The sequence below is a fragment of the Passer montanus genome, unplaced genomic scaffold (assembly GCF_014805655.1).
Source record: "Passer montanus isolate IOZ18808 unplaced genomic scaffold, ASM1480565v1 scaffold98, whole genome shotgun sequence".
Taxonomy (NCBI): domain Eukaryota; kingdom Metazoa; phylum Chordata; class Aves; order Passeriformes; family Passeridae; genus Passer; species Passer montanus.
This window is the reverse complement of record NW_024375256.1, coordinates 1,123,198-1,150,822: the sequence shown is the minus strand read 5'-3', so window position 1 is coordinate 1,150,822 and position 27,625 is coordinate 1,123,198. Positions and strand designations below refer to the sequence as shown.

General features: G+C 50.1%; 1 protein-coding gene across 1 annotated transcript; it reads left to right on the top strand.

Annotated features, from left to right (window-relative positions):
• Positions 1–27,082, top strand: SPG7 (SPG7 matrix AAA peptidase subunit, paraplegin). Its single transcript, XM_039696410.1, has 17 exons — positions 1–117; positions 698–800; positions 1,280–1,369; positions 4,931–5,181; positions 5,762–5,901; positions 7,738–7,840; positions 9,495–9,620; positions 9,910–10,072; positions 11,171–11,344; positions 15,269–15,393; positions 16,599–16,701; positions 17,638–17,748; positions 21,738–21,853; positions 23,132–23,288; positions 23,863–24,026; positions 24,737–24,814; positions 26,410–27,082. Exons 1-17 carry the CDS (start codon positions 1–3, stop codon positions 26,617–26,619), a joined length of 2,331 nt encoding a protein of 776 aa, XP_039552344.1. The 3' UTR covers positions 26,620–27,082.
• The last annotated feature ends 543 nt before the right edge of the window (positions 27,083–27,625 follow it).

The following is a 27,625-nucleotide window of genomic DNA, read 5'->3' as shown; positions in this document are numbered from 1 at the left end:
ATGGCGCTGCTGCTGCGGGTGGGGCTCCTCCGCGGCCGCTGCGCCTTCTGGCGGCCGCCCGCCGCCGCCTGGGCCCGGCCCCGCGGCTGTGCCCTCGGCGGGGTTCGCGGCCTGCAGGTAACGGGGCGGTGGCGGGGCCTCACCGAGCACTGGCGGTACCGGGGGAGGAGCAGAACGGGGGGAGAGGGGCGTTCGGGCTGCTCGGAGGGACCTGTCCTTGTGCCGTCCCGGAGGTCCGTCGTGTCAGCGCTGTTGGGCACTGATTGGGAAGCACCGTGGGAATAATGGAAGGAATTGTGTGGGGAGGGATTTCATTCTTATCCCCTGCCATGGGCAGGGACACCTTCCACTCGCCCAGGTTGCTCCAAGCCCTGTCCAGCCTGGCCTTGGACACTGCCAGGGATCCAAAGGCTTTACATTCTGAGAACTGCTTTCCAACATGCCTTTGGAACAAAAAAACAGACACAGAGAGGAAGAGGATGAACTATTACGTGTTTTGAGCATGGGTTGTCAATTTCTACCTGTGCTTTCTTTGCTCTGGGTTACAAACATTTCCCAGTTTATGTGCGAAGTGCCCAGCCAGGATCCCATCCAGGGCTCCCAGCTGCTCTCCTGACTCTCACCCACTGCGTTTCCCTGCTCAGGAATCCGAGTCTCAGCCAATTGTTGTCTTGTTTTTCTTTCTCTCCTTCCTCAGAGCCTCCTGGCACCAACACTGTCCCCACCACGTCAAGGTCTCGGCGGAGTCCTGACAAAACAACTCCTGATCCGAGACCCAGTCAGACTTTGGAACCTCCTGGGTGAGTCCTGGGGCAGGAAGGGGAAAGGTCTGATTTCATAAGAGAATTGACCTTTCCTCGCCTTCCCTCTGCATTCCTGGAGGTGCAGCAAAGGTGTTCTGTTCCTGGATGTGGGAGCTGGGGGTGCTTGCAGGGATCCAGGGCTGTGTTTGGTGACAGGAATGAGCAGTGGCACCTTCCCATGAGGAGCTCAGGGCATTAAAGAAGTCCTGGGGTCATCAGACTTTGTGTTTGTAGCCTTTTTTGGCTCTTATTAGAGTATCCCCCAGATTCCTGAGAAACCTGATTTAATTCCATTATCTACATTTCCTTGACTGAGCATTTCCAATCCCAAGTGTGAGGCTGTTCCTCACTGCCCACACCAGTGTTAGCAATGGCTGTGCCTTGGGAGTTGTGTCCATGGTTCAGCACTGAAGAAATCCCTCCAAACTATTTCCCTTGTGCCATCAAAACAATCCCTGACCTCTGCTTGCCTGCAGGCAGCACCTCCTGGTTTGCTACATCCAGCTCTCGGGGCAGTAACCAGAAGAATGGAGGATTCAAGAAGAAATCTCCCCAGGAGGAGGATGGTATGTGTGTGCCAAAAATTGTGGGATTTACTGAAATGCAGGGAGCAAGATCCACCTTTGTGCTTCCCTGTATCTTCCCCCTGTACAAGCCTGGGGCTAAGAGCAAGCTGGAAGGAGTATTCTGCTTTAGGTGGTGGACTGGGAGATACAAGACTGATGAGAGAAATCCTGGAGTGGTTTGGCTTGGAAGGGCCTCAAAGCCCACCCAGTGCCACCCCTGCCATGGCAGGGACACCTTCCCCTATCCCAGGCTGCTCCCAGCCCTGTCCAGCCTGGCCTTGGCACTGCCAGGGGCAGCCACAGCTGCTCTGGGCACCTGTGCCAGGGCCTGCCCACCCTCACAGGGAAGAATTTCCCCCAATATCTAAACAGGGGATGAAAGACCATGGAAGTGCCTCTTTGTGGTTCACTTTGCTTCCTGTGCAGATCTCCCCGTTGCTGTTTGCCTTGGCACTGCCCCTTTATGAAGGGGACAGTAATATTACCTGTGGTGGTTTTGGGAGCTTTTGTTGTAGAGCATTTTGACTTAATACATTTGTGTTAACTAAACCCAGTCATTGAAGCTGGATTTGGTTTTATTTGCTTATATTTCATTTACCTTCAATGTGGATGTGTCCCTACTTCTAGTGAATCACAGAACTTAGATATAAATTCTTTAAAGAGCTCTCAGCTGCACTACTAATTTTTCTTGGTTTTTCTTTTTAAAATCAGTCTTTCTAGATACTGTTTTCCATGTCTTATTGTCCTAAGCCCCAGGCACGTAAAAAGTTGAAAATGAGTTTTATCTCCCTAAAAACCTGTGTGCCTTGGGTTGGAAGGGCCCATAAAATCATCCAGCCCCCTGCCATGCCTCCAGAACTTTGTACTGCAAGCTGGGAGGCACTTAACATCATTAATTTTATAATTTATTTTCTAAACCTTTGCCTGGGTATCACCAAATGGCGTGAGCACTTGCCTTTTGCTTTGTTGTGCTTAATAATTGAATCTTCTTGGATTTTTGGCTTTTGGAGGCAGAGGTCAGCTGCTGCTGGCAGCCTGGCAGTGTCCTTAGGAGTTTTATCTCCTAATAATTGAATCCTCTTGGATTTTTGGCTTTTGGAGGCAGAGGTCAGCTGCTGCTGGCAGCCTGGCAGTGTCCTTAGGAGCAGTGGCTTTGCCTGGATGATCTGGCTGGGATGCAGTGTTCAGTGGGGGCTGAGTGCAGGTGTCAGAGTCAGGAAGGGAGCAGAGTGTGGAGCTGGGGCTTGTGCTGTGCGAGGCCAGGGCATGGCTGGGCAGGCACCTGGCAGTGCTGTGGCTGTTCACATCAGTAACCAGCAGCACTCCGTGGCCTCTCCTCCTGTGATTAATGGACAGCCTGGCTTTGGGAGGGGAGTGCTGCCCCGTGTCTCCAGGGGAACACTTGTCTCTGCTGTAATTATTACACAGAACTCTTCAAACTGTCACCGCAGCCCTTGCAAAGATTTTAATCAGAGAGTTCACATTTGGGGTTAATGGCAAATCATTGCTTGGTGGAGACTCAGAAGCTGGAAGTATTCCCACAGCTGCTGCTTGCGAGTGTCACATCCAGTCCCTGGGACTCGTTTGCTGAGTGCTGTGGGGTGGCTCGTGGTGCAGGGTGGATGTTGTGCTGTGCAGCCAGTCACGCTTCACCGCAGCTGAGAAATAGATGGGTTTGTTCTGGATTAAATGCAGCTTGGAGGAGAGCTTGGTGTTGCCTTGCAGCTTTCTAGAAGTGGGGTTCTCTCTTGAAATTATTCAGCTGCAGGTTAAAGGTCCTAGAAAGATCTAATTCCTGGAAATGGGAGGAGTTCTGTCAAGATGTTTAATGGGTACCTTTCCCCTGAGTGATGTTTTTGTGCTCACACCCCTGACTGTGTGTGTTTAGAGCAGGTTATGGGCCTTCACTTGGTCTGAAATGAAATAAAGTGCTCTAGCAGGAGTTGACTCTGACACCTCCAAGGAACTTGCACAACCATGGATGGACTTTTCCTGTCAGGATTCACTTTCCTGAAGTAGTTTCTCTTCTTTGTAAAATCTTTTTATTTAGAACCTGCTCAGCTTTCCAGGATGTTGTGCAGACTTAAGTCTTTTATAATGTATTTCAATTTTCCCTAATAAGACTGTAGTGGATGCCATCCTGCAGCCTTGGGATGAATTCCTGAGTCCTAACAAAGCTGGATGCAGCAGATAACACTTGGTGAGGGGATGGCAGGAGAGAACAAAGCGGATGGGCTGGACGCGGAGCCCGAGCTTGTCACAGCCCTCTGAAATGATGACTTCTCTGCCAAGCTGCATTGTTTCTATTTAGGAACAAGCCTTTCCTGTTCAGCGTGGAGCAGGGCTGGGAAGCAGTGAAAAATGATGCTGTGCCTCTGAAGGACAGAGGACTTTTTTTAGCAGCTGCCTGGGTCATATGTTTGTCCCTGGGTTTTGTTGCAGCATGCGTAGGGCCTAATTGGTGACCGGTGATAAATGCTGGTGTCAGGGCATTTGTTATGAATTTGCAAATAAATCAAATCTGGGCTGCAGCACTGCTGCATTAGAGCCCAGTGGCACAGAATGAATTTATTTCTGGGTGTGGAAGGGTATTTATGTATGCCATGGTGCTGTTGCTGTTAAATTGCATATCAAGAGCAAGTGCTAAATTATATATTGGGAACACTCACATGTGACTGGAAAGAGGAGGAGATATTTGTTGTCATTTGAACAACTCGAACACTGGCCAGCAGCTGACATTGAACTGTGCTGTGACAGCCCTTTACAGCCCACAGAATTGTAAATTTGCCTGTGCATTGCAAAAAAAAATAAGTGCTAAGAGACTGGAAAAATATTTGATGGCAAATAGTTGAAGTAAAGCATCCCTTTTCCATGTGTCATTGCTTCAGTGTGGTTGTAGCACAACAAAAGTGTGGGAAAGCACATCCAGCATAGGAATCCCTCTTGGATACGGATCCTTAATGTGGGCAAATTATCAAACCCTCTGAAACATGAGGTGAGTTGTATGGGAGAAAACCCAGGGAGTTTGGTTAAGGCAGATGGATTTGCAGTGTATTTGTGTTCTGTGCTATCTCCCATTCTCTGCAAATGCAGGTATTTACTGAGGTAGTGGAAGCATTGCTGGAGATGTGGTGCAGGTGCCAGGAGATCAGAGCTCCCCTGGAAACAATAATGTGCTGTGGGATTTGCCAGGGACATTGGGATTACTCCTTATATTTTCCACTGTGGAGCCATGTTGTATATAAAGTGAGTTGTAGTCACTCTGCAGTTTGATTTTTAGCAGCAAGGGTTCTGTGGCTTTATTTGACCTCTGTCCCTATGGGGCCAGGCAAGAGAGTGTCTCATTTTAGCCTAGAATGATATTTACTGGGATTTTAGTGGGTTTGGTGCACTAGCACCATGGGAAGCCCAGTCCTTCAGGGGAAACCAAACATGCAGCACAAAATCCCACTCAAAAGTACCATTGTGTTAATCTTTGTCACTTAATTCTCCCTTCTTTGGGTCAGAAAACTCCACAATTGCACACTAATCCTTTTTCCTCTGCTATCTTTTTTCCTGAAGAGGAGGAGAAGCGCAGGAGGAGGGAGAACCAGATGCACCTGGAGCGTTTGCGGGCGCTGCTGGTGCTCACCTTCGTCGTGCTGATGCTTCGCTTCTTGATCGGCGAGAACAGGGAAGGGACCAACATCTCCTGGAACTACTTTGTGAATGAGATGCTGGCCAAGGGGGAGGTGCAGAGGATCGAGGTGGTGCCTGAGAGTGACATCGTGGAGATTTATCTGCACCCAGGTGGAACTCCACACGGACAAGTTGTGAGTGACTCCCTAGAGCTGTGAATGAGCTTAGATAATACTGCTGAAGGTGACTGAGTTATTGGTCAGTGAAACTCCAGCTGGTAAACTTGCTTTAGTTCTTTTCTTTCTTGTATTTGAAGTTCAGGGGGCCTCAAGCAACTGGAAACTTAAGATTTCCAGTTAGAATTGTAAAAATAATTAACAATGGCCTGGGGGGAAAAAAAATCTTGTGTATCTCTAAAAAGCTGGAGAAACTCAGTTTTCTTCTGCCAGCTCAGTCTGATATGGGAGAAGATATCCAGGAGATTGTAAACTCTTATGGCTGGATTTTGTTTCAGAAGTTTTCTGCTGTTTGGGTTTCAGTCATGAGTGTTCTGTCAAACTCCATCAGCCTTTTTTCCTAAGACCAGAGGGTTCCTAAATTCACTCAGAGCCCTGGTGTCAGTCATCTGCCCCCAAATTCATTGATGCAGGATCAAAGGGTGTAGCATGAGGCTAATTTTTACCTGACCTGTCTGTGCTGTGCCCCTCTGCTCCTTGCAGATATTGATATGTAATAAATAACATTTGCATGCTGCTGTGGCTTGCCTGTCCCCAGAACGTGACCCTGCTCTACACCATGCGCGTGGCAAACATCGACAAATTCGAAGAGAAGCTCAGAGCTGTGGAGGATGAGCTGAATATTGATGAGAAAGACAGAATCCCCATTTCCTACAAACACCCTGGCTTTTATGGAAAGTATGATATAAATGTGTCCTTACTGTTGCTCTTGTATTGGTGACAGCATCCTTTGCTTGGAAAAAAGTGACTTTCGGCTAAATGTTATCTAAATGCAGAACAGAAAAGTGAGCTTGGATTTGGAGCATTGAATGAATGTTTCTGAAAGATAAGGTGCTTTAGATGTACATTAATGTTTGAAAAGTGAGGGTCTTAAGAATTCTGTAATTGCAACATGCAACAGGCCAAAATGTTTCAGGTCAGGGTCACTGAGTTCTTGCTCAGCTGAGCTCTTTTTGTCCTCATAATCAACTATCCAAGTGCAGTGTGTGATAGAAATCTTGGCAACAAATGATGTTACAGCCTGGGCTGTGGAGAAGGCTGGGGATGCACTAAGCCTTCCTTCCTTGTTGTAATGCTTCGATTTTCCCACTGGAGATGTAATTACACTGGTGTGTAATTCCTCCTCCCAGACACCTTGCAAAAATGTGAAGTTTGTGTCTGATTGGATACCTGGGCTGGATTTTGTCCTCTCATCAACATTTGGGTGTTTTTAATATGTAGTTGAATGTACGAAGATAAGCTTTTTTAAGTAATCATGTGGATGAGACCTTCAGTTCAAATTCAGAACTTGCCAGTTTTTTCAGACTTACGTGTAACAGGAAGAGAGGACTGAACAGACAATCAGCCCCCAATGCAAGCTGTTTCCCCTGCTCCTCAGAAGAGATTTTAAACCATTTTTTAAGAGCTGTGATGGGCTGTTAAGTCTCTCAGAAGACCTGATGAATGTCTGGAGGATTTGGTCTCAGTCTGGAGTTGGAGCCTGTGAGGTGCAGAGCCTTGCAGGGCTCAGCTCGCTCCATGCTGTGGGCGCTCAGGGTGTTTCAGAATTAATCCTGTTTGCAGAGCAAGCAAACTGAAGGTGACTTTCAGGTTTCAGTGTTGCTGTTGCATCTCTCACTGAGCAGAAACAAATGCAGCTGGGTGTAGAGCTCCTGCTGGTCCCTTGCTCCAGTAAATCATCCCTCTGTGAGAGGTGGAGCACACATTTCTGGTGTAAAGATAAGCACAAAAGTGTGGCGAGGCCGGATGGTTCCTCCGGCATGTGGAGCAGAACAGGGGCACACCAATCTCAGCCTGTCATCTGGCATAGGATCATTTTTCCTGCTCTTGGGGATATCCTTTGTTTAGAACTCACAGGGTATTTGTCCTCAGCATGTGTGCTGTAACTGTGTTAGACCTGGGGTGTCACGTCAGCTCCCCATCTCCCTTCTTATGCAATGGGTGTTCCAAAGGATTCAGAAAACTGACAATGTTGGTGCTGGAGCAGTTTTTTTCTGGCATAAAGGACTCCTGAGAAATTTGACTAAGGAGAATCAAGCAGTCTCTTAATGGGAGACCCACACTGTGATTTCTGCCATGATTAGGAGAGTTGGAATCCCTATTGTTACCAGAAGAATTGTAAATCAGGGAGGAGATCCCTCACTGTCCTCTGCAGTGAGCTCCCTTTGGAGGCACTGCCAGCCCCAGTGGATTCTGCTCCGCGTGTGATCTGAGTGCCTGGAAGTCCTGCTTGTTTTAGAAGCAGAAATGCCTCTGAAGTGGATGGTGAGGTCGAATTTCTTCCACAGCTGTAGGCAATGTTTGCCAGTGTCCTCTGCTTAACTTCTTAGGTTATGTAATGGTTTGGGTTAGGGGTTTTATATATCTGTATAAAAACCTGCAGAAGTTCCATGTTCTTAATCACGTCTGCTCGTTTGCACTGTAGCCTAGATGTCCTTTAAAAGTAGTCATGTTGGGTAATACTGACCAGGTGAAGCTGAGTGCTTCAGTTTGTTCTTGTCTTTGTCCTTTCAGTGATGTCCTTTCCCTGATAGTGACACTGGTGGCCGTGTCCATGCTCTGGAGCATCTTCCGCCTCTTCAGGGTGGCGAGCAGGGCTGGAGGCTTCAATGCCTTTGTGAGTAGCCTGGGTTTGAGCATGTTTTGCAGCCTGTGGGCAGTCTTGGCTTCTGCTGGGTTGTCTCCTCTTGTCCTTTCAGTGATGTCCTTTCCCTGATAGTGACACTGGTGGCCGTGTCCATGCTCTGGAGCATCTTCCGCCTCTTCAGGGTGGCGAGCAGGGCTGGAGGCTTCAATGCCTTTGTGAGTAGCCTGGGTTTGAGCATGTTTTGCAGTCTTGGCTTCTGCTTGGTTATCTCCCTTTTCCCACCAAAGTCAGTGCAGGATGAGGATGAACTGGTGCCAAGGACTCTCCAGTCTTGCCACACCTTGCATCCTGTGCTGCTCATCTCCCTGGCTGGTACCTTAACTGGCCTTAGCTGAGGTCCCTTCCCAGTGGCAGGAAGGGCTGAGCTCAGGGAATTTCAGTCCAGTTTGCTGTTTTCAAAGCTTGCTAATGAGCTGCAGCTGCAGATGGTGTTTTTCACTGGGCCCTGCCAACATGCCTCCCATACAGCCAGAAGTAGGAATTGCTGCTTTCTGCAAAATGAGTTCTCAATTTATAAAATATGTTCAGATTCTGGAGTTCATTATGTGTTGGCCTGTTCTGCTCCTGCCGCATGCCTCGCTTGCAACACCAGGCAAACCTCCTCCTCCTCCCCTCTCCCACCCTGGCCTGGATCAGCTGATGAAGCTGTAGGAATCAGCCCGGGGTGCTCTGTCCCTGACCGCAGGGATTGGGGATGAAAACACAGTGAATTCAGTCCCTTGTTGGATTTCCCACTCAGTCTCCTCCGCAGTTCTCTTTTGGCTTTGAGATTCTCTTTGAACAAAAGGATGCAGCTGCTCAGAGAAAAGGAATATTTTAAAGAAGTGTTGAGTAATGAGGCCTTGAGGACTAGATTGTGTCCTTGCCTAAGTGGGGACAGCCAGGCCCTGAGTTTAACTCTTCCTTTGGATGTTTCTGAGGAATCAGAAGCCGTAAACTTTCTTCTGAAGGAAAAAACCTCCTGAGTAGCTGCTTTGAATAGACCATACTGAGCAGTTATGAGTGGGATGTTTAACTGAATTCTTGTTTTGACTCTTGTTGTGGCTTCACATGCATCAAGAGATTGAAGTGTGGTGGCTTTTGAGTTTAAGAACCTGTAGTTTTGGCCTGGGGTGTTTTCAGCAGAAGCCAGCAGCAACATCAAAGACTGTGCAAAGTGTCTATGCTTTCACAAGTATTGGCAATTATTTACCACTGACAGTTATTTGCCATCAACACATATTCCTTGGAACTATGACTGTCCCATGTGTATTAAGGATCAGAGCATTTAGAAATCAGGGAGGAGATCCCAAATCAGGCTTTGGACATCTGCATGTTTTTAATAATCATCCCTGCCTGGTCTACATGGATTTTTAGCTGGATTGTGTTGGGACTATTACTGCAAGTTTATTCTGTCTCTTCCCAACATGTGGATAAATAAAGTTTGAGTCAACCATCCATCTGGGAACTTTCTCCAGAGCAAAAATCCATGAAACACCAGTGCTTTGGTGGGGACTTTAGTGGTGTTTGGTAGGGACATCTGGGCTGTCTCCCTGGGCTGGGCTGCCTCCCAAAATGTAGCAAACAGCCTTTCCAGACTGTTGCCTTGTTCAAAGTTGTTTGGTGTTTGTGCTGCCTTCCCCAGAACCAGCTGAAGATGGCTCGTTTCACCATTGTGGATGGGAAATCTGGAAAAGGGATTGGCTTCAAGGATGTAGCAGGAATGCATGAGGCAAAAATGGAAGTCAAGGAATTTGTGGACTATTTAAAGGTATGTAAAAGTAGAACAAAACAAATGTTTGCTGCCCTTCCTCTGGGATAGAGGGGTGACCTGAGGGGGTGGGGGTGCTCTGCTCTTCATCCTTGATGATTCTGGGCAGCCTCTGTTGAAACAAGCTCTGTCTCTCCAGTTCCACAGTGGGAATGCAGATGGAGCTGCTCCTGTTGGCAGCTCAGAGTTGCCCAGGCTGAAAACATTCTGGGGAAGCTCTGGGAAGCCCCACTGTGGTGCAGTACTTGGTGTGAGCTGTGGCTCTGACTGAGCTGTGTTGTCCTTGCAGAATCCTGATCGCTACCTCCAGCTCGGGGCCAAAGTGCCCAAGGGTGCCTTGTTGCTGGGCCCACCAGGCTGTGGGAAGACTTTGCTGGCCAAGGCCGTGGCTACAGAGGCCCAGGTGCCATTTTTGGCCATGGCAGGCTCAGAGTTCGTGGAGGTGATTGGAGGTGAGGTGCTCTGAGGAATGGGGGGAGCTCTCTTTGTCTCTTGTGGAGTTGGAGGGAGCTGGCTGGGCTTCCTGCAAAGGGCTTGGCATGGGGAGGATGGGTTGGATATGTAGACTGAAGATATAAAAGGTTTTCAGTGATGCAGTTCCTTAATTATGTAGTATCTGAAGTGCATTTCTGGTTGCTGCTTTCTGACAGAGTGCAGCTGTGGTCCTTTACCTGCAAGCATCCTCTCTGGCTTCCCTGTACCTATTATTAAAGTCCTTGACTGAGGCTTCCTTCCTTGTATGGAAATGCAGATGGGGAAAGTGGGGCCTCTGTGTGCCTTGGGATTTCCATCCTTCTCCTTTTCTTCCTTCCTCACAGATCTCTTGAGACCCGACAAGGGTCAGTATGCAGGAAAATGTTGACTATTTCTGCTCTGAACTGTGGGAGGAGCAGGAGGCCACATTGGGAGCTGGGAGCAAAGCTCCTCTTGCAGCAGCTGTAGGAGCCCCTGCAGGTTTAGGAGCCCACTTAAACCCAGCCCCAGGATGCACTGAGCCTAAGGACTCCACACAAGTTCTGGGGCTGTTTCTTTGTGCTCAGAGTGTTGAGAGAGAAACTGTCACATTCAGGGTGTTGTAGCCATGATATTTTATGAAAAATCCTTTCCTAGGGTTTTTCCTGTCCTGAGGAGCTGAGACCCTCAGGAAAGAAATGTAAACAATAACTATCTGCTGCTGTGGAATGCAACAGGTGCATCTTCCATTGGTCCATGTGGATTGTTTTCAATTAGTGACCAATCACAGCCACCTCTGCAAAGGCTGTGAGCAGTCACAGGATTTTGTTATGCATTCTATTCTATTCTATTCTTGTTCTTTGTAGCCTTCTGATCCTTCCTCTCTCTCTGTTCTTTTAGTATAGTTTTAATGTAGTATTTTAATATATTATATAACATAATAAATCAGCCTTCTGAGCAAAATGGAGTCAAGCCTCGTGTCCTCACACACGGGTGGGTCACCTCAAGAGGGTGTTTGTCAGGTGTCTCACTGAGGGCCAGCTCTCCAGCTTTGCTCCCAGCTTTAGCCAGCAGGCTGACAGTTTCCCTCGCTGCAGGTCTGGGAGCCGCGCGCGTGCGCAGCCTGTTCCGGGAGGCGCAGGCGCGCGCTCCCTGCATCGTCTACATCGACGAGATCGATGCCGTGGGCAAGAAGCGCTCCACCAACGTGTCAGGCTTTGCCAACGCCGAGGAGGAGCAGACCTTAAACCAGCTGCTGGTGGAGATGGACGGTCAGTGTTTGTCCTGCTTGAACTTGCCTGGCCTCTGCAGTGTTCTCTTGCTGAAGTCTGAACCAGTCCGAGCCCGTGTACCCCATCACTAGTCCCTAAATCTTGTAAACTTTAACCCCCTGGAGTTTCAGTCCAGCTGGCCATTACACGTTGTTGATACTTGTTGTATCCTGTCTGAGATAGGTAGTGGTTTAAAGCCTGTCAGAGTTTAGAGTCCAGCTGTCCTACAGGGACAGAAGTGATGTATTGTATCAATTCTCCTGTCCACTGCCTTACGTTTGTGTTGTCTGCCTTGACCACAGGATCTCTGAGATGAGGGAGATAAGTGTTGCAAACAAGTCCTGGTTTGAGGCCACACTTGTGTTTGGTTTCTGGCTGTTGTGCACCTGGTTGGCCCTTTGCTCAGACACCTTCACACAAAGAATGATCCTTTGGCAGTCCTTAGTCCTGTCTCTGTCCAAGCCTGCAGCACTGACCCAATTTGCAACATTTGTGTTGATAAATTTTACTATTGCAGGGTGAGGAATAACCAACTACCTGCCCATCAGGGAGAGTTTGTTTCACTTTTCCCTTCGCTGTAATTGTGACTCATAGCTTCACTGTCATGTTGTCTCACCACACTCTTCATATGAAAAATTTGAAGCCGTTGTGCACCAAAAGCATCCCCAGACCTGGGTTCCAACTGCTGGCTCTGTACTGAGTGTTTCCAGTGAAGCAGAGATCCTGACAGGAAAGGCCAATGCTAACACAACCCAGCAGTCCTGGCTTGGGTGGGTCCTTTTCTCCCCTAGCAGTTTTAGGGTGGGCTGGCTTCTGAATTAAATGGAAGCCTGCGTGTCTGTTCAGGAATATGTAGTCAGTACATTCCACATCTCAATCCTAAAAATGAAAATGTCTGATTTCCATCAGTCTGTAAAAATTAGGCGTGGTTTCCAGAGTGTTTTCCTGGTGAGTTTCAATGCAGAAATAAGGGTTCAGCTCAACTGGAAAGTGAGTTTAGAAGGTAAATATTATCCTCAGTGTGTACTTTATAGTCTCTTGTTTGCAGTGTGCTGCCTGGTTTATTTTTAAATCTATATTATCTCATTCTTTATTCGTGTCTCACACAGATCATGTACAGAGTCCTTCATTTTGCTCAGTGCTTTATCAAACACACACTAAAAAAAACAGTCCAAGGAGTTGAGGGTGTCATACAGGAGACAGCTGGCAAGGATGTCAGCCTGGTGCAGGGAACATGGGATCAGCAGGGATCCTGGCACGTGTCACTGGAGTGTTACCTAACGGAGTGTGTCACCTAAAACAACACTGGTGTGCCATGTGCAGCACAGCAAAACAGTCCCCAGGTTGATGGAGAATGACCTGTTTAGGAGGGGAACAGTTCTGCCCCAGGAGTGCTGAGTGTTTGTAAGGAAACCTTGAGATGGAAGGTTGAGAGCTCCGGTTGAGCTTCAGTTGAGGGCTGAAGGCAAGACAATACCATAGACCCGAGATGGGTGTTAATTGGAGAGAAAAAATGCACAAAAGCAGATCAGTGAGTCATCACTGATTGTTGGATTTCTGTGATTGAATGAGATTTCTTGGAGGGAAGGGAGAGCAAGGAAAGGAGGATGAGAGCTCTGCAGGGAGCTGAGTGCACCATGAGCTGCATGTGGTGAGTTCAGGCTGGGGCTCGGTCCCATTGCTGTGAACATTTTGATGGAATCAGGGGGCTCTCCCCTGAGCAGCCTGGGGTTCCTTCCCTCTGACAGTTTGCTGTGAGTTGGGGAAGCACGGGGCCGTGGTGGGAGGCACTGGAGGGAGCCTCTCCACAAAAGCTGTTTGTGAGGGCGCCGTGAGTGACGCACAAAGCCCGGCTCTGTCGGAGCAGGTGCCTGCTTTGAATAGTGAATCTTCCCTCTCAAACCGCAGACAGGCGGAAGAGGAGTGTGACCCAAATCTCTCCTCTGTTCTGGATGCTTTGAGAGGAGCTTTGGCAGTCCTGGGCTGAGCTGGGGGGTTGTGAATGGAAATGCAGCATGGCTTTTGGTAGCTCTTCACCTGGAGCCCTTGGACAAGTCCTGAGCTGTGCCATGTGCAGCCCTGAGGCTTCCTTCAGGAAGGGGCCCCACTCCAGTGCCCCTGCTCCCAGGAGGTGTCCAAAGGCTTTTGGACACATGGCTGGAGGGTGACACAGTGTAACCCTGCAGGTGAGATGCCCACCAAGCAGTGTGTTGCTCAGTGAGGATCCTGGAACTTGCAGCTCGAGTAGACCCTTTTTCCCTTTCCTTTCTGGAGTGGTTCATTTGTGACCCTTGCAGGAACTCTTTTTTTTTTTTCAGGCTGCATTTTCAGAGCTGTCTCTCATTTGTTGATGTGATGAGGTGTTGTTTTTGTAGCCTGTTCCTTTGGCTGATCTTTGCCTGTGACATGCCAGGTGGTGTTGCATTAAGCAAGTGGGGCAGAAGCTGATGTGAGGAGGATGCTCTCAGTGCTTCTGGTTTTTTATTTGTTCTAATAGTCAGACCTATTTTAAGAGAGTCTTCCCAGCTGCAAGGCAGATAATGCACTGTGCCATCTAATCCTGCCATTCCTGGAGTGCCTGCCAGTCTCTGCTTGTTTATCCCACTCCAGAGTGCAGTGTGATCCACGCCTGAAGGATGCTCGGCTTCATCCTCTCCGGCAGCTTATTTAGGCAGGAGCCTGCAGAGAGGGAGCACCAGGTCTGCTGCAGCACAGGCTGGCACAGCCAGTCCCCTGCCTCACCTGGAGCCTTGATCTGTGCTGAGCTCTTGCACGCTGACACATTTGGCAGCTCTTCTGCTGGAGCTGAGAGCTGAAACTGGCCCAGCTTACGTGCACAGAGCCGCCTCTCCACAGCGTGGGACTTGGCAGAGGCAAGCACATGGGACTGTGGTGTCCTTTCCCTGGGAAGGCTGCTGTGTGCCAGGGCTGGGGAATGTGCTGGAAGCAGGTGACTCATGCCCAGGGGCCTGCAGGCACCTGGGGGAATGCAATAAATAACCGTGTGGGGCAGGGATTCAATGGGAGCTCTGGCTCCCCACCCAGGCAGCACAAAGTCTGCTCCTTTTGCCCTCCTGCAGCTGCCAGTGCCCTGCCTTCCCTTCCCCAGGAAATCCTGTCTGTCTTTGATGCCTCCACTGAGGCTGCTCTCAGGCAGCCTGTAAATCCCAGTGCTCCCTTCTCCTTAAAGACCTGGAGACAGAACCTGCTCTGACTGGCTTGGCCAAATTCTGTGCAGATAATCAGTGCAAAGCTCTTGGGTTGTGTTTTGTGTCTGGTGTGGGTTCTGCAGGGCTGGTCTGTGCAGGGCCCTGCACGGTGCCTGTAAGAGGAGGCAAAGAACAGCTCATGCTGTAACATGGCCCTTGTTGGGTGGCAAAGCTGTCCTCTCTCTGCACTGACCTGAGCAGCCCAGGGGAAAGCCTGTCTGTGGCTGAAGGCTGAAAGTAAATAAAAACCAAAAGGGCTTTCAGTGGAAATTTGTGGGAAAGGCTGTTTCAACTAGGAAATGCTGCTTGTACAATCTGGAGCTAAAGGCTCAGGAATTGACTTATCCTGGGGCTGAGAAGGCATCTGTAAACTCATCAAAACAGAGATTCTGTTCTAGGTCCTGGTTGGAGCAATTTCCAAGTGTGGCAGTAGGAAAGAGACAAAAAAAATCTTAAGCCAAGACTTAAGTAAATGAAAAGGGGATTTCAGAGTATCCATGATAACCAGGGACTGGTCTGGGTCACTTGGGAAGTTCCTTTGTGACTTTGCTCCAAGCTGCAGGGGACACTCAGCCTCAGCAGCCCCAAAGGGTGCTGTACACACCCTCTGGCTTTGTGTAAAGCTGTGTACTCCATCCCCTGCCCCCAGCCCACTGTGTGCCTGCAGTGCAGTCTGAGGTGGGCAAACCTCCTCGTCTGGTCCTGTTTTTGGCAGGAATGGGGACCACGGATCACGTCATAGTGCTGGCCTCCACCAACCGCGCCGACGTCCTGGACAACGCCCTGATGAGACCTGGCAGGCTGGACAGGCACATCTTCATTGACCTCCCAACGCTGCAGGTATGTTCCACCAGCTGCCTTGTCCTTCCTGTGGCTGAGGTGTCCCAGCCCCTGCTGGTCTCACTGGCCTGGCAAGGCTGAGCTTGGAGGAGATGGAGATGTGGAGCCTCTGTTTGCCTTTGTTCCTGTTTCTGTGCTCTGAATCAAGGATTTGGGGTGCTAATGCAGTGGCCTGTTCCTCTGAAGTGGCACCTCACTGGTCTGGAGGTCTCTGCTCTGGTACAACCTTGGCAGTGAATTCTTCTGTGAGGTGCCTTTTGCCATGCAGATGCAGAGTTTTGTTTGTGTCTTCTCTTCAGGAAATTGGGAAGCACCTAATTGGCAATTGGCTGGTGTGAGAGCTTAAATTGTCATGTGCCTTGAGCACTATTTGTTCTGTAGGTTTATTGGCCTCCCTATCCTTGTAAGGCTCCTCATTTTCCTTTAGGCAGCCTGTTAAGTGACTTTCTCCTTCTGAATGCTTTTTAAATCCATTTACAAGAGTCTTCCATGTCTGCTGTGTTGACATTTGTAGCAGAGTTCTGGGAATAGGCTCAGCTGCAGTGAGGATCTGTGTGCTGTGCCAGCACAGGCTCTTCCTCTCCCATCTGTGCTTCACTGTCCTCCGCAGAGTTTTCAGTGAAAATACCTTAAATGCCTGATAGAATCTGGCCCCGGAAGCATGAACTGTGCAGCTGCCCTGAAGGAGGAAGGGGAAAAACCCTGGCAACTGAGCCCATTGTTTGAGTCAGGATCTCCTGGACCAGCTGAATGAGTCACTGGTGGCTGCTGGCCAGCAGCATCTCACCCCCACCTCCATCTGGGAAATGGGTGCAGGCTGAGGAGCTGCTGCATGGGCTTTGCAGTTTGTGGTTTGTGCAGGAGCAGGTCGAGGCAGTCAGAGCTCCTTCCTGCAAGGGCTTACATGGTGAGGGAGAAGTTCAGACAGATCAGAGTGAGAGTGACATGGGGAGAGTGGCCCTGAGAGAGAAAGCCGTGACTCAGGGGGAGCCTGTGCATCTGTTGGGAATTTGAGAGCTGGGTGTTTATCAGGGCTGCTGGAGCTCTGCAAGGAGAGCCCTGCCCTCTGCTGGCACTGTCGCTGTCCCCTCTGCTGGCACTGTCAGTGTCCCCTCTGCCGGCAGTGCCACCACCCTGCTCCCTGCCATGACAGCAGGGCCCCGTGGTGACCCTGGCTGGGCTCAGCTGCTGGGTGTTCTTTGCAGGAGAGAAAGGAGATCTTTGAGCAGCACCTGAAGGGCCTCAAGCTGATCCAGGATGGCAGTTTCTACTCGCAGCACCTGGCAGAGCTGACCCCAGGATTCAGTGGTATGATGTGTCCTTGGGCTGCTCCTGCTCCACTCAGGCTGGAGCTCCTGGGTGCTGGGGGCCAGTGGGGAGTTTTGGTCAAAAAGGGCTTTTTTTATCTGTGGAAAACAGAAAAAAAATAGTGGGAGCCTGACCAGCTCCCTGGTGAGCTCTGATGAGCAGATATTCATGACTATTTTCAATCTTCTGAAATATGTTGGACTAACAGGGTGGGGAGGCATGGAAAACATCCTTTTACAATGCCCAGGTGCCTAACTCCTAAGGGAAGGAACCAGTCATGCTCCTCTCAAAGCAGTTGAGGGTGAGGTTCACTTCACTTCAGAGGAGTGGTTGTTAAATTGATTTATATTACCAGGAAAGTGATGGAAGGAACAAGTAGGAATTATTTTGCTGATCAGAGTAGAAATTGGACAGCTCTGCCTGGCTCCTGCATCAAGCCTGCTTCCAGGGTGGGTCCCTGGGAGCTTGAAACAGAGCTGAGCAAGGGGCTCCAGAGTTCCTGTTTCTGTGGAGTTCCTGGAATATCCTTTCTGGGTTTTCCCTCTCCCAGGCCCCAGCATGCTGCCTCTCTGTGTCTGCTCCCAGCAGCCCCCCGCCACCATCACCCACCCACACAAACTGGGAACAGATGTTCCTTCTCTGCTCTCCGAGGTCGAGCAGAGCAGCAGCCTGTGCCAGCCCACTGCCCACACCATCCCTGTCCCTGGGAGCCAGCCTTGGCCTCAGCCTGCTCCTGGATTGCTGAGCTCTGTGTGGTATCTGCATTCCCTGCCAAAGCAGTTGTATTATTCAAATCCAACATCAACACCATGGGCTGGGGTTGCTCTCTGTTCCCAAGGAACAAAGAGCACAGGCTGTTTGACTTCCTTAGGTCCTTCTCCAGATTTGTTTGTGCCATTCAGACCCAGTGTAACTCTTGTGATCTCGTGCCTGCAGGAGCTGACATAGCAAACATCTGCAATGAAGCTGCTCTTCATGCTGCCAGGGAGGGGCACAAATCCATTGATACCTCCAACTTCGAGTATGCTGTGGAAAGAGTCATTGCAGGTGAGAGGTGCAGCCATTCCAGGGAATTATGGACTCTTTGGGTTGGGAGGGACACTAAAGCCCACCCAGTGCCACCCCTGCCATGGCAGGGACACCTCCCACTGTCCCAGGCTGCTCCCAGCCCTGTCCAGCCTGGCCTTGGGCACTGCCAGGGATCCAGGGGCAGCCACAGCTGCTCTGGGCACTGTGCCAGTGCAGCAGCATTTCTTGGTGTTGCCTCAGGGTCTGTTCTGCTCAGGTGGGGGGTTACGTCCCAGAATGACAGATGGGTCCAGAGTGTGCTCTGGCCTGAAGGTGTTCAGTGACAGTCCCAGAAAGTTCTCTGAAGAACACCCCAAATGGCTCCATCTTCCTGAATCTGCAGCAGTCTGAACCCATAGCTCAGGGGAAATGGCCACTGACAAAATAAAAAAGAGGAGAATTCAAATCCATGTTGCTTTTTCAGTGTAGAAGGTTGGGGGGTTGTGGGTTGTTGTTTGTTTGGCTTTTTTTTTTTTAAACAAGAAGAGTAACAATATCTCTGAATTTTTCTTGCTGCTCTGGACACCTGCTACATAAATATCAATGGCAAATAGTCTCTGCATCCTCACCAGCAAGAAATTAGAGATTTTTCTTTCTGCCCTCCAAGCCCAGGCTTTGATGAATTGGCAGAACAAACTGCAAGACAGTGGAGCACTGTTCTCCCTCTGAGAACATCCTGTGGCCTTTCCCTGCTGCTTGTGCCATTGCCAGGAAAGGAACCTCTAGAGATTTCCCTGTGTATTGTAGGGAGGGGAAAAGAGTTCCCAGAGCTCTAGACTTCACCTGAGGGATTTGGATCTGGTAGGTTTTGGGCTGCACTGCCCTGGAGCCAAGCTGTGGATCTCATAATCAGACACTGAACTGCTTCCAGGCTCCATTCCCAGCAGGAGCCTGGGCACACAGACTGGCACTCTGCCTTTTTAGTGGAACGTGTGGAACAGGATGTTTGTACTGGGTCAGTTACTTCCTGATCCTGGAATTAAGTCCTGAGTGTTTGCTTTATCAGAAAATGCTCAGAGTATTCCTCATTTTAAATAAGATGTTTGAGAAAATTCCTCACAGCTTCTGGGGTGTTGTTCTGCACCTGTTGCAGAACAACAAAACCCTTGGAGTGCTTTGGTTAAAAACACAAATCCCAAGCTGTACTCAGGAGCTCCCAGGAGTGGACAGGGAGACAACTGTAGATGTAACACAGAAATTTTCATCAGCTGCAGCAAAGATCACAGAATCCTGCACTGGTTTGGGTGGGAAGGACTTTAAAGTCTATATTCCACCCTGTGCCCTGGGCAGGGACACCTTCCACTATCCCAGGTTGCCCCAAGCCCCATCCAACTTAGCCTTGGACACTTCCAGGGAAGGGGCAGCCACAGCTGCTCTGGGCAGCCCCTGCCAGGGCCTTGCCACCCTCACAGGGAAGATTTTTTTTTTCCCTGATATTCCAACTAAACCTCCCAGGGAGACAACTGTAGATGTAACACAGAAATTTTCATCAGCTGCAGCAAAGATCACAGAATCCTGCACTGGTTTGGGTGGGAAGGACTTTAAAGTCTATATTCCACCCTGTGCCCTGGGCAGGGACACCTTCCACTATCCCAGGTTGCCCCAAGCCCCATCCAACTTAGCCTTGGACACTTCCAGGGAAGGGGCAGCCACAGCTGCTCTGGGCAGCCCCTGCCAGGGCCTTGCCACCCTCACAGGGAAGATTTTTTTTTTCCCCTGATATTCCAACTAAACCTCCTCTTTTTCAGTTTGAAGCCATTCCCCCTTGTCCTGGCACCACATGCTCTGTAAAGATGTGTTCTACTTTCCCATCTGCAGGAGCACAAGCACCAGACTTGTAGAGACTCACTTGCCTTTTCTTTCTGAGCCTTGCCTTAGTTCCCCAGAGTGGGAAGATAAAGCAAAAAGCAGGGAAGGCTGGGGGGGCTGGCAGCAGAAGGGATCTCTGGGATCCATGTGTGGGGCATTGCAGGACATGAGCTTTGGCAGTTAAAGCTGCCTGGCCTCACTCGGGCTCTGGTGTGTGTAGGAAGCCACGGAGTCTTTTTGTTGCTTAATCAGATTCTCTCATATTAGCAGGACTGGCTATTTTTTGTAGACAGATTCTGAAAGACCCCAAACAACCCCCCAGGCCCCCTGTATTAAATGTACCCTTTCCATGTCATAGGAATGCTTCTGGGTTTCACAATCCAGAGGGCATTTCAGTTCCTATAAAAGCTTTTATTGAAAGAAAGAAGATATTACTGTGCTTTCCATTAGGAGCTTCTGGTTTTAATAAGAGTGGGGTGGAATCAAAAGGGAGCTCTGCAAGTCCAGAGGCCCTGTCAGCCTTAAAGCTTTGTGTTGCTGTAAGGGAGGAGCAAGAACTTCTCTCTGTGGTAGTTCCCATTGTGTTTTTAGTTTGGGAACAGAAAGCAGTCAGTCAGGTCTCCTGGGAGTGAGGGTAGAAACCTGCTGAGCACACAGAGGCTTTTAGGGCTTGGCTTTAGAAGATGGAGCCTATTTTCTTGGTGGGGTTTGTGTAAGGCCAGCAGAGGTGCACCAGAGTTGTTTCCTGGGTGGCTTGTGTCATGTATGTGATAACTACAGGCTTTCAGGGGACTTGCATGCCAGGAGATAGTGTAGGAAAAGAAATAATCTTGGTAGGCACACTGTGTGCTATTGTGAAGAGCACAGTCCCTCCCTCAGTGGCTGACAGGGATTTTTTAAGTGTCTGTGTGTGTGTATATATATACATATATTTATAGAGAATAGATACATCTTTCTGTGGAAATAGCCATACAGGGCCATGCTCACACACTGCTGAGGGCAGGGTAAGGCACTGGCTGATGAAAATCAAGGCAGTTGCAATTAATCTGCTTTTCCATCGTGCCTGGCAGGGCACAGCAGTTTCCAGGGTCCCTGAGCAGTATTTTACAAGATCTGCCACGCTAATTTTGTTGTTTCCTTGTTTAATAAAACCCTTGACTTCGTTTAAAAGTTCACGTTAATAGAATGTTGTTTTCCAAGACATGAAGCCAGCTTGGTGCAATGTTGGTTCTGACTGGCTGCTCTCCCCTCTGCTGCCCTGGGCTCTGTGAGGGGACTCTGGCCTGCAGCTCCTGGGACCTTTTTGCATCCAACATTCTGAGCTGTAATGAGTGCCTGACACACTGTGTGTTCTGTACTTATTTTTCCTATGTGCTAGAAGTTTTACTTCCATTCATCTCTTTTTTTTTCCCAATCCTTTTTGAACTTGCTCTGTCGAGTTGGAAAATAGATACTTTGGAAAATCACCTTCCTGGAGGAAGGGTTAACTGTGAGTTATGGCTTCATTTACTGGTTCTCAGGAGCCTGGGAATAAGCTCATACAGAGCATGCCATGTGTAATCAGAGACATTTCCAGGCTCTGGAGAAGGATTTCTGTATCTACTCCTGGACTTTAGCTGATTTGAGCACTCTTAGTGCACAGTTTTCTCAACTGGGAGCTCGTATATATGATTCAACACCTCTCTTCTCTCTTGTTCTGCCTAAGGGACTGGAAACAGCAAAATGAGCGTGAGACTCCAGCTAGTCTCATTTTGGGTTTTGTTGTTTGCAATTGTTTTTGTGTTGTTTTCAGATTTTTTTCCACCAAAAAAACCAAAAACTAAGCTGCTTTTTTACAGATCCAACCGTGGGAACAAGGTTCTTGAGCTGTGATCAAATCAAATGTCAAATTATTTGTCTAATGATTAAGTCTGTTGTAAGGAGAAGTGGGAAAAGTTTCTGCCAGGGTTTTCAAGCCATCCCATGTGTGGATTGCTTTCCACCTCAGGGCCAGGGAGCACCTTTTCCAAACATCTTAGTTAAAGGGGTTTTGCTGCCTCCCCCTCTCCAGAGTCAGCACAGACAGTTCAGCCACAGGCTGTGCCCTGGGCTGGACCAGGTTATGCCCCACTGGTTGCACCTGTTGATAACTTAGCAAACCCTGGTGTGTGTTCCCACAGGCACTGCCAAAAGAAGTAAGATCTTGTCCCCAGAAGAGAGGAAGGTGGTGGCATTCCACGAGTCCGGGCATGCGCTGGTTGGGTGGCTGCTGGAGCACACCGAGGCCGTCATGAAGGTACCTCCACTGCCAGGGAGGAGAGGCCCAGGGGCTTCCCTGTCCAAGATTGCCTTGTGGCACTTGTGTGCAGCTCTGCTCTGCCCTGTGAGCCTGGGGCTGTGCTACTGCAGAAAAGTAAATGGCAAATACAGAGTCAGAGAATCATGTTCCTTGGAAAGAACCTTTGTGGCCATCGAGTCCAACTACTCAGCACTGCCCAGCCCACCACTAAACTAGGAGAGATCCAGGCTGGATATTAGGAATAAATTCTTCACTGAAAGGTTGATTAAGCATTGGAACAGGTTCTCCAGGGAAGTGATGGAGTCACTGTCCCTGGAAATGTTCAAAAACAAGCAGACGTGGCACTTCACGGTGTGGTTCAGTGGGCTGGTGGGAATTGGTTGAAGGTTGGGCTTGGTGGTCATGGAGGACATTTCCACCCTTAATGATTCTGTGATTATATAAACCATGTCCCTAATTTATGCTGCAGAGAAATCCATTATTAGGCTCCATTGATGATAGTGCTGGTGCAAAGCTGATTAACAGCTATAGGAGAAGCCTTGCAATTAAAAATTACAAGCAACTGAGTCTCCTGGTGCTGCTGCTCAGTCGTGCACTTCCAGGCTGCTTGTGTGCACACATCCAAATGTGATCCCTTTCCCAGCACGTTGCAGCCAGTGAAGCCACTGCAGGAGTTGCTGTGATACTGATGGAGAGATGTGTTTTCCAGACTGGGAGGTTGTCTGCCCCAAGCCCTTCTCTGCAGGGAAAGGCCTCTCTGGCTCCCTGGGATGTGATCCGTGCACATCTCCAAAAGCAGAGACACTGGTGGGAGGTGGGGAGTGAAATGACAAGGGTGACAGCTCCTTGGCCACTTACCAGTAGCATATTCACTCTGAATGACCCATTGTGTAAGCAGAACTGGTGTTAATTACTCTCATTTAGTGGGTGGGGAAAATAGCTGTTATTTTTCTGAAGGCTCCTGTCTTGCTGCAGGTAATCTCAGGGATTCTGGAACAGAATCAGTGAACTCCGTGTGGCCTGTAACTCCTAAATTTCAGGATTTCTATGAGTTGCTGTTAAGGATAATTTCCTGAGCAGGAATTGTGTTTGTGTGTGAAGGCAGAGCCCTCGGTGCAGGAGTGAGGACACCCTGCTGCCATGTCTCTGTAGGCCAACCTGTCCGTGGCTATGGACAGATTTCCCTGGGAATGCAGGCCTCTTCCTGCCCTCCCTGTGGTGCTGTAGGGAGGGCTCTGCAGTTCTGTGAGCTGAGGGAGCTGCTCTGTGTTGCAGGTGTCCATAGCCCCGCGGACAAACGCGGCTCTGGGATTCGCGCAGATCCTGCCCCGGGAGCAGCACCTGTTCACCAAGGAGCAGCTGCTGGAGAGGATGTGCATGGCCCTGGGGGGCAGAGTGGCCGAGGCCATCACCTTTAACAAGGTCACCACAGGTGAGGAGCCAGAGCCTGGCATGGGCAGCTGGAGGTCCAGGGTGATCTGAGCAAGGGACAGAGGTTTCCTGTGCTGGCAAGAAGAAATGTCACATGGTGTGTTCTGACTTGCAAGATGGAGGTCTCAGGGCTGGTTGCCATTGTCTTGTCTCAGACTTGTCCCAAAGCTAAAAGCCACAGTTACAGCTACTGGTGAGGCTTTTGAGAAGACCTAGGACTTTATTTGCTGTTTCTAGCTAGTTAAATCCAAATAGGATCACAGAATGGTTTGGGCTGGAAGGGACCTTAAAGCTCATCTCATTTCACCCCTTGCTATGGGTAGAGACATCTTCCACTAGATGAGGTTGTTCTGTGGGCAGTGGCAGATCTGATCTCAGGTGAGCTGGCCACAGAAGGGTCACTCAGTCACTTTTGGGACCTGTAGGAAGGTCCCTCAGTGGGTTGAGTGTTCATTCCCATGGGCTGCACTGGGTCCTCTGCTCTCAGCTCTGGTAGGACGTGTGTTTGTGCAGGATGTGCTCTTCCTGCACTGAGCTGAGAGCTGACCAGCACTGTGTGTGTCCTTCCTGCCCAGGAGCACAGGATGACCTGAAGAAGGTGACCAAGATTGCCTATGCCATGGTGAAGCAGTATGGGATGGTGCCCAGCATCGGGCAGATCTCCTTCCCAGACCCGGAGAGCGCCCCTGGCATCGGCCGGCGCCCCTTCAGCCAGGGCCTGCTGCAAATGATGGACCACGTAAGGCCACCCTGACCAAGGGTTCCTCTTTGTTCATTGCTTTCTGCACTTCACTGAAAAATGACAAGTGGTTTACACCCAGACAATTTGCATTTTGCTGTTGGCCAGTGAGTGAGCACTTAGCTGTTCCCTGTGTCAGGGCTGTGCAGTGGGGCAGCAGGGACAGGCAGAATCCCACCTGGCTGTCAGTTCAGCCCAGCAGCCTGTGCTGTGCAGGGCTGAGATGGCAAGAAATCTGTGTCCTAAAGTCACAGCTGCACAGTGTAGATGTGTGCACTTCCTAGATCAGATCTAACCAAATTGATGGTCAGACTCACTGCAAATCAGCCTGTTTTGATCAGAAATTTGGCTTCGCTGCTGAAAAAACACATTCCTTTAGTTCAAAAGTCAGAAAGCTGGAAACAAAAAAGCTCTATTTCAGAAGCACCATGGCTGTGCTTCCTTGGGATTTGTGCTGAGCTGCCCCTTTAGCTCCTGGACAGCCTTAATCTGCATGTCCCATTAAGTTGTGCTAGGGCAAGACTTCACTGCCCCTTACCACCAGCACTCCTTGGGCCTTTTTCCAACCAGTTTATCCATAGTTTCTGTTGATGGGGCCACATTCTGCCTGGCTCAGTTTGCAGATTCCATCCCTCAGTGCTCTCCTTGTTTAGCCACACGTTGTGTTTGTTGCCGCCTACACCCCAACTCCCTCTTCTTGTTTCTTCAAGGAAGCCAAAATCCTCGTGGCTCAGGCTTACAGGCGCACAGAAAAGCTCTTGCTGGAGAACCGGGACAAGCTGCAAACAGTGAGCTGAATTGTGTGGGGGTTTGTTGCTTGGTTTGGGTGTTTGTAACTGGTGGTTTTGCTGCTTTCTGTGCTCTGTAGCTCAGCTGTTGCAGTGTTGTCTCTCTCCTAGAAAGTCTTGTAGTGGGAGTGTTGGGAACGAGTGACTGTTTACTGTGTATCCCCCAGATTCAGAGCAGGCACGGGAGGAATGTGTGTGCCTTTCCCAGCAGTGAGTAGTCTGCCTCCTCACACCAGCTGGTGTTTGCAGGGTAGATAGAGGAGGAGGAGTGCTCTGTGGAAATGATCAAAGCTGGAATTTGTGTCCTTCACCTGCATTTCTCTGCTTGCCTCTTGGCAGTGCAATTTTATAGAGAGCTGAGAGTGACTTTTTGGCAAGCCAAGCCAGTAATCGGGTGGACAGTGTCTGGCTTTGGTGCAGGAATATGGTGTCTTGGCTGATGGGGGCTGGTTCCTGCTTTCTGGTGACTCCAGGCAGTTTCCACCTCCTTACCAAAGAATCCTTGTTGCAGAGACAGTGCTTTGCCTCCTCTCCTTTGTGACCTGGCAGTCCCGATCCAGCTGCACACCCTGGCACATGCCCACCTGTGCCAGGAGCTCTGTGCCCAGCGCTGAGCCCAGCTTGGGTCACAGCACCCTCTGCATCTCCTTGACTTCCCTTCAGAATTCCTATCCGTGACTTCCCAAATGACATGGGGTCAATGTAATGTCGCCTGTTTTGCAAATCAAGCAATTATTTTCCTTAAATCCTCTTTTTTAAACAAACAAGAACAAACACAACAACAACAACCCCTTCAGCTACGCAGTGTCAGGCTCCAGTGCGTGTTAAGGAGAGAGCTGGGACACGCTGCTGTCCTCAGGACAGTGCCCTGGCAGCTCTGGAGCAGGCATCCTCAGGGGTGTCTCTGCAGGCTCCTCTGTCCTGCTGCTGCCATGTAACAGCAGCCAGATGTTTGCTGGAGGCTCAGCACAGAAAAACTTTCAAGTGCAGCCAAAGTATGTCCAGAGTCAGTGTTTCGGTTGCCAGGCCAGCGTGTCACATCTCGTCAGCAGGATCGAGCAGTTCCACTCTGGACAGCCACCTGCTGCTCCAGAGGGGTGGTGCTGCTGCCAGAGGGGCCAGAGAATTCCACTCTTCTGGAGAGAAACTCGTGCTGACCTCCAGCCCCTGCCTGCAGGAACAGGCAGCTCTTTGTTAGCACTGTGTGTGCAGGGAAGGCTCTGGGTCTGCCAGAGCTCTCCGTGCTGCTGCTTTGGCTCTTGGGCAGGGCCACAGGTGCAGTGACAGTGGCAGGAGGGACCCTTCTCTCATTGTTCCTGGAGCTCTCATTGCAAATCATTCCCAAGAGCTTGCTTTGTTGCCTGCAGTCACATTGTGTATTCCTGGCCCAACGTGCTCTTGGGGACGGTGCTGGAGCCTGGAGAATTTGGTCCTGGCTCTGGTAGCTTCAGGGTCACCCCAGCTGTGGTGGCACAGCCAGCTCTGCTCCTGGGGCTGCAGGTGCTGAGGCCTGAGTTGAGCTGACAGTTCAGAGAAGCAGCTCGCTGCTCTCTCTGGGGCTCCATCCCTCATTTTGCCTCCTTCCCCTTTTGCAGCTGTCCAGTGCCCTCCTGGAGAAGGAAGTGATCAACTACGACGACATCGAAGCGCTGATCGGGCCCCCTCCCCACGGGCCCAAGAAGATGATTGCTCCTCAGAGCTGGCTGCAGGCTGAGAGGGACAAACAGGACACCAGGGAGGAGGAAACACCTCCCCAGCCACCAAGCCACGAGGAGGAGGAGGAACCACGCCTGAGACCAGTGTGAGCCCACTCCATGTGGAGTGGAGGGCTCCGGAGGCTTCCTTTGGACACAGACCCTCTGCCCTCTCAGCTCCACTCAAAGGTGCTGAGCAGGGAATTGCTGTGCTGCTGCTGCCACCCCAAATGTAGGGGATGGCTGTGCTGGCTCTTTGAGCTTTGTCCTGCAGGAAGGAGAACTGCTCAGGATTTCAGAATTGATTCCTAGCAGGATGGTGGTGATTAGGAGTTGGTACGTCTGATCTGCTGTGGAAGTTTCTTGTGCAAAGAAGCAGGGAACATATTCCAGTGGGTGGAAAGTCCCATGTAAGCCACTTGTGGCTGTGCTCTGTGCCCTGGCAGGAGGGCAGGGCTGTGCCCTCAGCATGGGGACACCCCTGTGGGGCTGAGCTGGGCTGCTGCAGCTCTTGTGTAACCTTTGAACACGACACACAAACAGCCCTGTCTGGAATAAACTGCCCACAACGTGCTGCTGTGTGTGTACAATGTGTCAGGCTCCGGGGGTGTTTTGGCACACACGAGGCTCATTAGAGCTCTGGAGTGCTACAGGACAAGAGCCTCCTTCTCCCTGGTCAATAATTTATGTCCAGTTGTTACAGCAAGTTTTTCCCAAGCAGAAGTTGAGGCAAAAAGAGCTGAGCAGTGGGACACAGAAGGTGTGCAGAGGGTGACTCTGAGCACACGTGGGAAGATGTTCTGAGCTGCTGGTTCTGGGCTGGGGAGGTGCTCTTGGAAATCCAGCAAAAGCAGGTGTGTTTGCTGGGAATGCACAGGAAAAGCTCCCTCGTCCTGGTGGCTGTACAAAGGGCCCTGCTGCCAGGGCTGTCTGGTGTTCATCAGGGAGAGCATTGAAGTGGTTGTTGCTGCCTGCAGTGCCCTGGCTGGCTGCGTCTTCTGGGAAGGATTTTTGTCTGGAGTTGCTCCATCAGGGCTGTCTGTGACCTGAAAGACCCCGGCCCAGCCTGGGCTCTGCCAGCTCCCAGCCCCGGGGCCTTGTCACAGTCCCAGGCTCC